The sequence below is a fragment of the Anguilla rostrata genome, chromosome 5 (genome assembly GCF_018555375.3).
Source record: "Anguilla rostrata isolate EN2019 chromosome 5, ASM1855537v3, whole genome shotgun sequence".
Taxonomy (NCBI): domain Eukaryota; kingdom Metazoa; phylum Chordata; class Actinopteri; order Anguilliformes; family Anguillidae; genus Anguilla; species Anguilla rostrata.
In genome coordinates this window covers 53,603,308-53,614,037 of record NC_057937.1, presented here as the reverse complement: position 1 = coordinate 53,614,037, position 10,730 = coordinate 53,603,308, and the positions used below count along the sequence as shown (strand labels likewise).

The following is a 10,730-nucleotide window of genomic DNA, read 5'->3' as shown; positions in this document are numbered from 1 at the left end:
ATCTTTTAAGCAATTTATTTCACATGTAAAGCTTTTTTTATTGTTTAACCCAATAACTTTCTATTCTTTACATTTCTAGCTGGTGCCACGTGACATCATTGCTTTTCTCTCGGAAATACATACGCAAAATATCCAGAAAATAATTTCTTCTCAATAAGAGAAAGAAAAAGGGCACTATTTAAAATTTGCATTTTATTGAGCAAACAGCAGCAACTTTTCTGTCATTCCACTTTCCTCAGGCTGCCTAAGAGTGACATTCTCATTGTTTTAAACAGTAGTCAGACTGCCAGTCACATGTGTAGTTCTTAATTGACAATTAACTTGTCAGCACCTGAAATAAATTCAGGATCACAGAGTAACATTTTTTGTATTTCTAAACCTAAATAGATAATAACACAATTGAAAAGCCAATTTAATCTATTGATGCATAATTTCCATCGATTAATTTCTCTGGAAAAACAAATGACTGCATTTCTTTAAATCTTTGACATCTGCAACAAAAGAAAAGGAAAATTAAAATGGATCCCCAGGAACCATGTAGAATTCTCCCCAAAGACCTGAAACTCAATTGAACCAATTGTGTAATTATTGGCTCCATCCTGTCATCTTTCATGAAGCTAGCAGCTCAAAACATAATCCTGACTGAGACCATTAGGGCTTAATGAATTTAATGCATGTATCCAAAACCCCTCCCTCTTTAAGAGCAAAGTTTGCTGGTCACCACCTTGTTCTGGGCTATGAACTGTGAACACATTTCTCTATGAAGTTAAAGCTTTTTTCATTTGCTGACATTCTTCTTGTTTAGAGTAACCTCTTGCACCAAAGGGGGTTCATTTGAATATTCATTTGATTGAGGCTATTCTCCTAATTCTTAAAAACTGAGAGAAAGGTAAAATAAATTTTAGCGCAGGATGGGGAAAGGTGTCTGCCCACACAGAATGTCACTCATTTTCCTATGTTGCCTGTGGAAGGTAGAATGACCAAAACATTGCTGATGTTTGCTCAATAAAATATTCATTTAAAATAGTGTCGCACCCTTTTTTCTTTGATTTATATGTTGTATTGAGAGTTTGGGAACTATCTTTCTTGGGCAGCATCTATATTTGAGTGGTGTGTAACAAGGGTAGATACAAGACTCACTGAAGTTACCTCATATTTGGTAAAACACCAAGAAAATGACACTGCCTTTACAGCTAAAGCATAAAATTGACAACTATCTTGTCTGAACCATGGAAATTGCATTCGTTTTCATTTTTTCTAATATTAAATTAGCTGTTAAAACCTGAGGAAATATACAGCCTTTGTCACACGCATTGTGTGGTTTCATAACCCTGTGACGTGTTGGGTTAAAACCTTTGTAGGCAACCATTTCAACCCTCTAACTATCTAAACATGTGAATGAGTACACTGTATGTTGAGAGTAGCAAAGTAAATTCTGGTAGAAATTCTTATCCAAAGTGAATTATAAAGCTTCATTATAATATGCATTGTATATATATATATATATATATATATATATATATAAGAGATACAGAACAGCTAGAAACACAACTAAAACTCAAGTTGAAACTTGATGCTAAAATGTAGCAAAACTACCATAATTGGTTTGGCATACATGTAGTCATACAGCACATATATTCAATATATATGTATATCATGCTATGGTGCTTAACATGACCTATGAGTGACATTGCAGTACATTAAAATGGCATAATCTTTACATTAGCAAAAATATCATAGCTGCTTTCTCTTTGCCCTTTCAATTAGAAAGAGTATGTGTATGAAAGTGATGGAATGAGTTGTGCATACAGTACTCTGATAAAAAGAGATAAGCCTCTTGCTATACTTAAGGTCAGCCCTTTTAGCAAGATAATAGCTAGTGCAAGGATCAATACATGCCAAGGATCCAGCATTGTTCCATTTAACAGCAGGCAGCTTGGACAATATAGCAAAACCACATACAATGCCTTCGGTAATTATTGTCATCTTTTAGTTAAAAGTCCAAAAGGGCTTAAATACTGTTCCACATTACAAATATTAAACAGCAAGTTTAAATAAAAATTCATAAATACGTGTGATGAATTTCTGATCCTAAAATTATTTTAGCCATTTTATAGCATCTGCCTAATATATATTAGGCACCATTGTTTGTGTCCACATTGCAATAAAACGTATTCATTTTCCAATTATTTAGAAAATATTGAAATAGATACAGTGGATGGGTTATAATCAAAATACTTTTTTAAAAATAGCGTCCAAGCTTTTTTGTTTTTAGAGAGAGGAAGGCAGTGGAGAATGCTGCTACTAATACTTTCCGTGAGATCGAGTGTGTGCTTCACTGCATGATTCATGAATCATGGACACTGGGAGTACACTTTGTTTCACTATGCTGAAGGTTAATGATGAGTTCTGAGTATGTAGTGTTACTTCACAAATGTTAGGACTCAGAATATATATTCTTCATATAGATACACACATACACACACACACACACACACACACATATATATACATATATACACACACATACATATGATACATATATGTCATTAAAAATGGAAATACTATCTAAGCAGACGATGCAAGCATAGGAATGTGTCTGGTTTTATTTAAAGTGGGTAGTTAAAAAAGTGAAATGCCCCACAATGGACATATTGAAATGACAATCCAGTTATTGTTCATGTCCATTCAGATTCCAGTTAAATTCCTTGTACTAAGTGTGTGTGTGTGTGTGTGTGTGTGTGTAAGAGAGATGTGCCTTCATTACAGTAACTATTTCAGTTTATATAATCATTACCATTACCTTGCCTCTAGCATGCTTAGCGGTACTTGACTTACTATTGTTGGCAGAGCTTAACCAACAGCCACAGCTCTCTTTGTGGGGGATGGGCAGGCTTGGGAGTTGGTAATTGACCTCTTTTTCTGACAGAAATACTTGGCTCAGAAACTCTTACATTGAACATCCAATTATCTAAGCCTGATATCACAATGATGGAATATTGTGTATGTCTGGATCGTTCTGTTCCTCTATTAAAATAGTGTTTGTATTAAACCATAAAAGGCCTTTGTAATTTCTTTTGAAAGATTAAAAGTAGCTGCAGGCCTGCCATCCATTATGGGTTGTTGAATATAAGACAGCTGTAATCCATGTCAGTTTACAATTATATTTCATAAACATTTGGCATGACTAAATGAACATTCTACAACCCCCCATGTGATATAATGAATATATTGTACACGAGGGAATAAATAGAAATACCAAACATTTCCTTAGATTCGCAATGAGTGCACGTTGTTATTTGAACATGTGACAATGACATGGCCCGAACGCATGCTCTGTACAGAGCACAGCGATGCAGACAAAATCAGAAATTGTAATTCATAACTACTGTATTTTTTTTCAAGCTTTTCTCTTGAAGCCACTTCTTCGCGCATGCTCTCTGCCTGCTATAACGTGGAGAAAGCAAATTAAGGTCTCTTTGCCCTCAATGCGCAGGCTCAGTATATTAACGTGATTGATGTTGGTTTGGTGTGCCTGAGCTCGCGGGGTCGAATCAGCTGCACTTCATAATTCACTGGGAGTACAGCGGGCAGAACTTTGAGCAATATCGCAGGACTAAAATATACATACCATCAAAACAATCGCGGAGGATGTCGGCGAATAAAGTCAAGAAAGTGAAAATGGCTACCAAATCATGTCCAGAATGCGATCAACAGGTGAAGTACACGTAGCCAACTATATATAATAATTTTATTGCAAATAGCTATCGAAATACGGCGATTCTTCGTAAGCGAGTGCATGCGAACAAAAGTTAGAGGATGTGGAATGGGGTTAATGCAGTACAATTCAAGCCTCAGTAGCCTGCTGCTTCTATTGTATTATGTTAGGCTACGTTCATAGACAAATATTAGGTTATAGTTGTTCACAGAGATCGTGATATAAACTCTTGTCGTGTCACTCGTCTGCTGGCTTTGTTCAACGTACCCATATCATAGTTTACAATACTATGTAGCTGTAATATTTGAACTATAATAGGCTGTATAATATTAAAGGCAATAATATGTCGTTGCGTATATTAATGTGAACACTGCATGGTTCTTGACAATAATAGCTTAATGCGACACCTCGCTGCGTGGAAATGTGAATGTATATGTCGCCGATTTCCCAATAGATTGGAAGAAAAGTGAACATATTTTGAAAATGTCAAGGTGAATTCAGAGCATTTTTGATTATAGCCTATAGGGTTTGTCATTGGTGTTTAATAATAGGCAGGCTGGTCGGGGTATTTTAATTCTGTATTAGGGACGATTTATGTTATCTGTTGTCTAGAAGCTTAATAGTGCAGCGTGAATTTATGCCTCTCGGTATATGGTAAGTTGCCAATGAATTTATTGACACCGAAGCAGAGGTTTTATTGTACCAAGTATCATTATCAGTTAGGAATAATATTGAATACTCCACGAAATGTTTAGCATATCATGGCAGCCATTCAGTCATTTGAATAGGCTAACGTAGCGATACAAACAGTGTAATAGGCTACATGGAAACATGGTTTGTGTCTATTAAAATAAACTGTTACATTATATTATAGGTTACAGTATGTTCATGCAATGCAACAATCAATGCCAAGGTACGCCATAACCTCGTCTTTCTTTTATTTATTAGATTCCAGTAGCTTGCAAGTCTTGTCCCTGTGGCTTTGTGTTCATAAGCCGAAAACTTCTAAATGCCAAACTAACCGAGAGATCGCCGCCAACAATAGGTATGACAGCCTACTTTTGACAAGCGATAATGTCACCAAACATTACTTTATTTACTTTTTAAGTGAATAACATTTTGAACCTATCCAATGTAACTCATTTTCTTTTGTTAAATTAAAGACTCGGTTTTGTTTTCACTCACTGAACTGTCCTGGCTAGATTGCTCAGAAATGTTTGCTATGTTACGCCATGTGGCAAAAGAAATGTTTGCAAGTTGCATATGCCTTTAGCCACATGGTGCTCACAATTATAATTATTTTTTCACAGTACACATTGCAGTAATAGCAATATTTTCTAAGAACTTCGCATTCTTGAGCTGTGCATTCAATTAAAACCTGCGGGACTGACAAGCGATCATTTTATTTAACTTATTGTGTTGTTTTAACATTTAAACAGTCTTTAAGGATTCGAAGACATTGAGTAGCTATCCTGCTTATTTGAGATCACTGCCATTGCTGTGTTGAGGAGAATTGGCACAACACAAGGCCAACTTCCGTTTTCCATTTATGGCTAAGCCCGCTTGTGAAACCTGATACGACCCCTCCCGTTTCCTTATTTTACAATGAAATACTTTTTGTGATTTCAAGATGATTTGAAACCACAAGCCTGTACCGTTTTAGTGACAAGGAGGAATTTCAGAATGAGTGTATAGTGGGTAGATTGGATTGTTTAAGAAGTGTGGGGGATGGTGCTCATTTTTTATTCCAGGCAGAAAAGCTTGTTCACTCGGTTCTCCTGTGTTCCCCCTATAAATAAAGCATTGCCTCAGTCTTGCAGAGAAAGCTAGCCGGATCCATGCCGTGTGTTCTGGCCTCTTTGTTCTGGGACAGATTTGATTGGGCACACCCTTTTCGCATAAAAACATATTTTATGTTAGATGCAAATGATGATGATGATAATAATAATAATAATAATTCAGTCAAATATTAATTATAGGCATGTGGTCAGTACTGATAATCGTTTGTGAATTTTTAAAGAGAAGACGTTGGCATGATGGAATTAAAGGGGGTGGTTTCAAATTTCACTGGAAAAACAGAAACAGTGAAGTTCTTCTAGAACCAAAAGAAATTGTTCCTTTTAATGCATGCTGCAGTGCTTCTGAAAATCAGGGAAATTTTATGCATTACACTGGATAATGCTGGAGCCATCTCAGAGAGTGCAGTGTCACCGGTTATCAGTTCTTCCTGTTTACTCTGGTGTTGGCTGTTTTATCAATACATGCCCTGGCCTCAGTACATTGTCACAGGCAGCCTTAAAATGTGATGCCCTTTATCTTGCATTTGTCACAGATACAGTGAAGTTTGTGTGTGATCGAAATCATCTTAATATTCTGCCTACTAGTTACTGTGATACCTCATCCTGGGAGTGTCCTTTAAGGAAAAAGAATCACTTAAGCTGCAATCTTAAAATTATGAATGGAATGTTAAACACCACCATCATTTGCGAGAATGTTTTCTTTTGGGGTTGGTCAGTTTACTGGACAAAATAACAGGGACTCTGATACTTTCCGTACTTTCAGTAATATATACACTGGTCTGGGTGAATAAGTAACTTACTTCTCAGGTGAGAAGTATTTGTTATTTTCAGCTGGGTGGGTAGACTAAATTACTGCTTATTGATTTAGATTATGGAGTCCTATGAAGGCCTGTTCCTTTCTTCTTTACCTAGTTTTTTGTTTTGAAGTTAATGTCACTGTTTGTCTGCATTTTAACATTAATTCCTTGTTGACTTGCAAATGACTGCAGTAAAGAGGAAACTGTTTTCAAAAGTTGTAGACCTCAAGTACCACACACATGCTCTGTAGCTAGGGTTGGTTCAGCACTGTGTGTTTATGCATTCCAGCATGGGTCTAAATTATTGTCTGATAATAACTTTCAGAATTTGAGATGATACTGCATTTTGCCATTGCATAATAGACGTTTAGTCCAACAGTATCACCCCAGTGTATGCAGGGCATTACCAGACTCTTTTTTGTTAGTTTGTTTGCTTTTACAACTTAAACTGTTAATGTTTTACACAAAGTGCAAAAGCAACACTCACTTCATTACCTGAAGACATTGAAGTTGGAGGGAATAGGCTTCTTCATCTCTGAAACGTATTTGTCATTAACAAAGTGAAGGAAGGCATGCTTTATGTGTAGCTAGAAATGAGAAATGTATTGAGCATTTAAACGGAAGAAAGTTTCGCACACTCATTGAGCATTTTCAGGAAATTAGTTATGCGTTTTCTGGGTTAATTCTGGAAGCCCATGAACTGCACAGAGTGACTTGTTTAGTAATTTGTGTAAATTATGGTGTCTTTTGCTTTCAACATGACTAATAATGTTGAAAGCAAAAGCAAGAACTCCCAAGTAGTATGTATGAAGGACACAAACACACTGTGACATAACTCGGCTGTTTTGTCATGACCTTCATACAATATTATGTCATGTGCCTAATCTCTTCAAAAAGATCTTTACTCCTGCTAGGACAAGCTTATTGACAAGGCGGGAATTCCTGAAGCAACCAAGTCTTGCAGAAAAGAAACGGTTACGATGCAGACAAGTCCAGTCTAATCAAAAGAAGCTTTGTTGAAATGCAGAGTTTGCAAATGCTTTACCAAGGGTGATATTGCCTCAAATTATGCTGGCCTAGAAAATACTGTACAATGCAAATCGTGGTGCAGTTGAACAAACCAGTACCGAAATAAAACGTACAGCACATGTATATTAAGCAGACTTATAAACAGATGGAGCCCGCACGGTATTCACTCAGGCTTGGACCCAGTTTTCTCTGTGACAGATCAATGAAACCTGCCTTTTGTTTTTAGCTGTTGACACATTTGGCCTAGTAGGCCAGTGCTTAATTTGAAGTGGCTTCACTTGAGTGCCGTAGTCTCTCTGCCTGCCAGAGTCAAAGCACATTCTGACTGAAGTCCATTGTGAAGGTGAAGGATTTTAAAAGATTACCTAAAAATAAACTACAGTGTGGGGCGGTATATGTATGTGTGTGTGTATGTTTAGTAGTAGTAGTATGTCAGCTAAACATGGTAGGAATGATTGCTTTCATCAGTCTAAACTACAGGAAGTCCAAAAATCCAGCAACCCAGCAGTAACATGTTTGAGCCCCAAATGAGACACCTTTCATGCTAATGCAACACATGCTTAAAGGCTGGCTTGGTTCTTTGTATGTGTTCCCCTTGCCAATACTGATCTCTGTAAAACAAGGTATAAATCATGTGACGTGTTTGTACGACATGTTTCTCAACCCACAATAGCTGATCCGGTTAAGGCACCATGTTGTGGCGCACGAGTGCCCTATGCTTTCAGATGGAATGCGGAGTGTGTCAGTGCAGATCAAGGCCAGTAGCTCCAGAGCAGGGAACGGGAGCGCTCGGTTTGCTACGGCTACATGTTTAGTCACTCTCTAGCGACCCCTGCTGGCCGATTGAGTGCACGCGGACTGCATGCCAAAGCTGCATGTGGCAGGACTCCACCCTATGCTAGCTGAGCTGAGGTCTGCAGTGTGAAAAGCAGCAGCTGGCGACGCCACGTGTTTCGGAGGAGAACTGCGGATGTCTTTGCTCTCCTGATTTTGAAGTAGGGACCACTGAACTTAGCTATGGTTGTGAATAGCGAATTGGAAATTCTTGGACATTGGACAAACTAGGGTAGGCATGTCCTGACCCACATTTCTTTCTAGAGGCAGGTTTCTTGGCACATGGGTTTGGTGCCACTGTGGTAGAGGAATCTTGAAGCATTTACTTGAGCTTCTCGTCTTTCTGTAGAACAATAAAAAGTGTGCAAACGGTCCAAAATGTCTACGGTATCAGTTGCAGTACTACATTACTACATTAATATTGGTTTGTTGCGTCACCCATTTTCGCAGACAAGCTAGATGCAAAGAGGAGGAGGACCGAAAGGATCCGCAGAGAGAAAATCAGCTCAGTCTCAACCAATGACATGGAGAACAGGAGGCGGTCCCGCACAAACAGCCAATCGGAGCAGATCCGTAGAGGGAGGGGCCGGCCAAAAACGGTCACTCTCAAGAAGCAGGAAGAAGAGAAAGGTAAAACTGTATATTGTGTGTGTGTGTATATGAATATGTGACTGTGTGTGTATGTGTGTGTGTGTGTGTGTGTTGTTCAGTATACCCCTCTGTCAAGTATATTTTCATGACTGTTTTCCATTTCAGCAGTTTGTTCTTTTTTCATGGGTCAAAGATGTTTTTGTAGACAGGAAAAATCTATTTTGTGGGTTTGCATTTCAAATTGCCAGTGGCTTACTACTTAGAACTTTGAAACATTACTCAGAAAAGACACCTTCCTGATAGGGTTTCCAGAGAAGGGTTTTGCGAAGCATATTGAAAGTGAAATGAATGTGGTCCTTGCTAATAATTAACAGCATCTCTCTCATACTGAAGCGGTGTGTGCAGTTTTGTTTTCAGTCATTGGAAGAGAGGAGAATCTCTGACCCTAGTTCAGTTAGAGTAATGAGCTGAACACTGAGTCACCATGAGAGAGAGGAGGCATTTATCACTTTGATGCATTTTAACACCCCCCCCCCCCTTCCACACACACACACACACACACACACAGACTTTTATATGGAGAGGGCTGACTTGATGATAATGTTGCAGATACAGCCCTGTGGTTTCTTCTGCAGGTAGTTTAAGGTTTGTGAGCCAGCAGGTGAATGAATGTTCTCTCTCAGGAAGCTTGTGAGAACGCCAGGCAACATCCTCTTATGCTGGTACTGAGAGGCCTAAGATCTGAGTGTAAAATGGCAGTATTTGTGTGTTTTAAGAAGAAGAAAAAAAATTTAAACCACAAAAAGCTTGCTTCTTGGAAAAACCCTGTGCATACCATATGACGTATATTGGAGGGAAAATGGCGGTGTTTAAGTATTTATAGGTACATGATTTCATGACAGAAGGATGAGCTGGCTTCCTCTTCGTGCTCGGGGAGGATTAATGATTTACAGATGAGCATCCTCTCCCGTTTGACTAGTGAATTAATCATGATGTCGCCGGCAGTGCCTGCTCTCTGTCGGCCCAGATTCGCTAACAGAGCTGCAGGAGAAGCTCTCAGATACATACCTGCCTTTCTGGTCCCGTCACATTCATACGGTGTTATTAACTGTGAATCGCTTTGTCATTTTCCTTATTGCTCGCATATAAAGCCTGTTGTCACTCCTTGGTGACAACTGTGTTTTTATAGCCTGTCCTTCTTTTAATCCACCTCTGACTTAGATTTTTTTTTTTGTGTTTGTGTGAAATTTACCCATCGCAGAAAAGCAAGAAAAGGAGGTCGACATTTACGCCAATCTCTCGGACGAGAAGGCCTTCGTGTTCTCCGTCGCACTGGCGGAGATTAACAGGAAGATCCTGGGTCAGAGACTAATCTTGTAAGCGGGATGTCGGGAGCGGAGGCCAGAGGAAACTCTGCGCTGTCTCTGACGAGTGACCGCGGCGGGCCTGGTGGGAATGAAATGAACCTTGACCTGGAAGTGCTTTTGATGGAGCTGCAGTAGGTAATCCCTGCCTCTGATTGGCCCAGGCCCTGGCTGTGGCCAGAATACCGTGAGACTGTGGAAACCTATTACTCCTTTGTGGATGATGTGAAAAGAACCTTTCCATAAACAACAAATTCAGAAGTTACATGAAATCTAAATATATGTGTGTGTAAATATTTATATAATGTAAATAAAATATAGTTTTAAGCAATTTTATATGGAATGTATGGAGTATTCTTTGCAATGCTAAAAAATAACCCTGAGTTTTTTAAAAATGGAACATAAACTAGTTTTGAAAATGGCTGTTTGGGATTTGGGGAAGCAGATTTCATTCTATGATTGAAGATTGAAACACTTAAATTAAAAAATAAAACATGGATGTGAGCCAAAAGTTTGTTTCATGTTTATGTTTGTCTCTAACTTACTTTGTTTTTCACCAATGTACTCTGAATTTTGGTTTGTGAAATAGGTGCTTTAT

The 10,730-nt window shown here is 38.4% G+C and overlaps 1 protein-coding gene across 2 annotated transcripts; it reads left to right on the top strand.

Annotated features, from left to right (window-relative positions):
* The first annotated feature begins 3,496 nt into the window (after positions 1 to 3,496).
* On the top strand, positions 3,497 to 10,468 carry c5h16orf87 (chromosome 5 C16orf87 homolog). Of its 2 annotated transcripts, none has more exons than XM_064337202.1 (4): positions 3,497 to 3,717; positions 4,667 to 4,763; positions 8,628 to 8,807; positions 10,030 to 10,468. In XM_064337202.1, exons 1-4 carry the CDS (start codon positions 3,652 to 3,654, stop codon positions 10,146 to 10,148), a joined length of 462 nt encoding a protein of 153 aa, XP_064193272.1. In that variant the 5' UTR covers positions 3,497 to 3,651; the 3' UTR covers positions 10,149 to 10,468. The 2 variants fall into 2 exon arrangements, with proteins under 2 accessions (XP_064193272.1, XP_064193273.1); XM_064337203.1 differs by lacking the exon at positions 3,497 to 3,717 and adding an exon at positions 4,239 to 4,372.
* Positions 10,469 to 10,730: the final 262 nt, after the last annotated feature.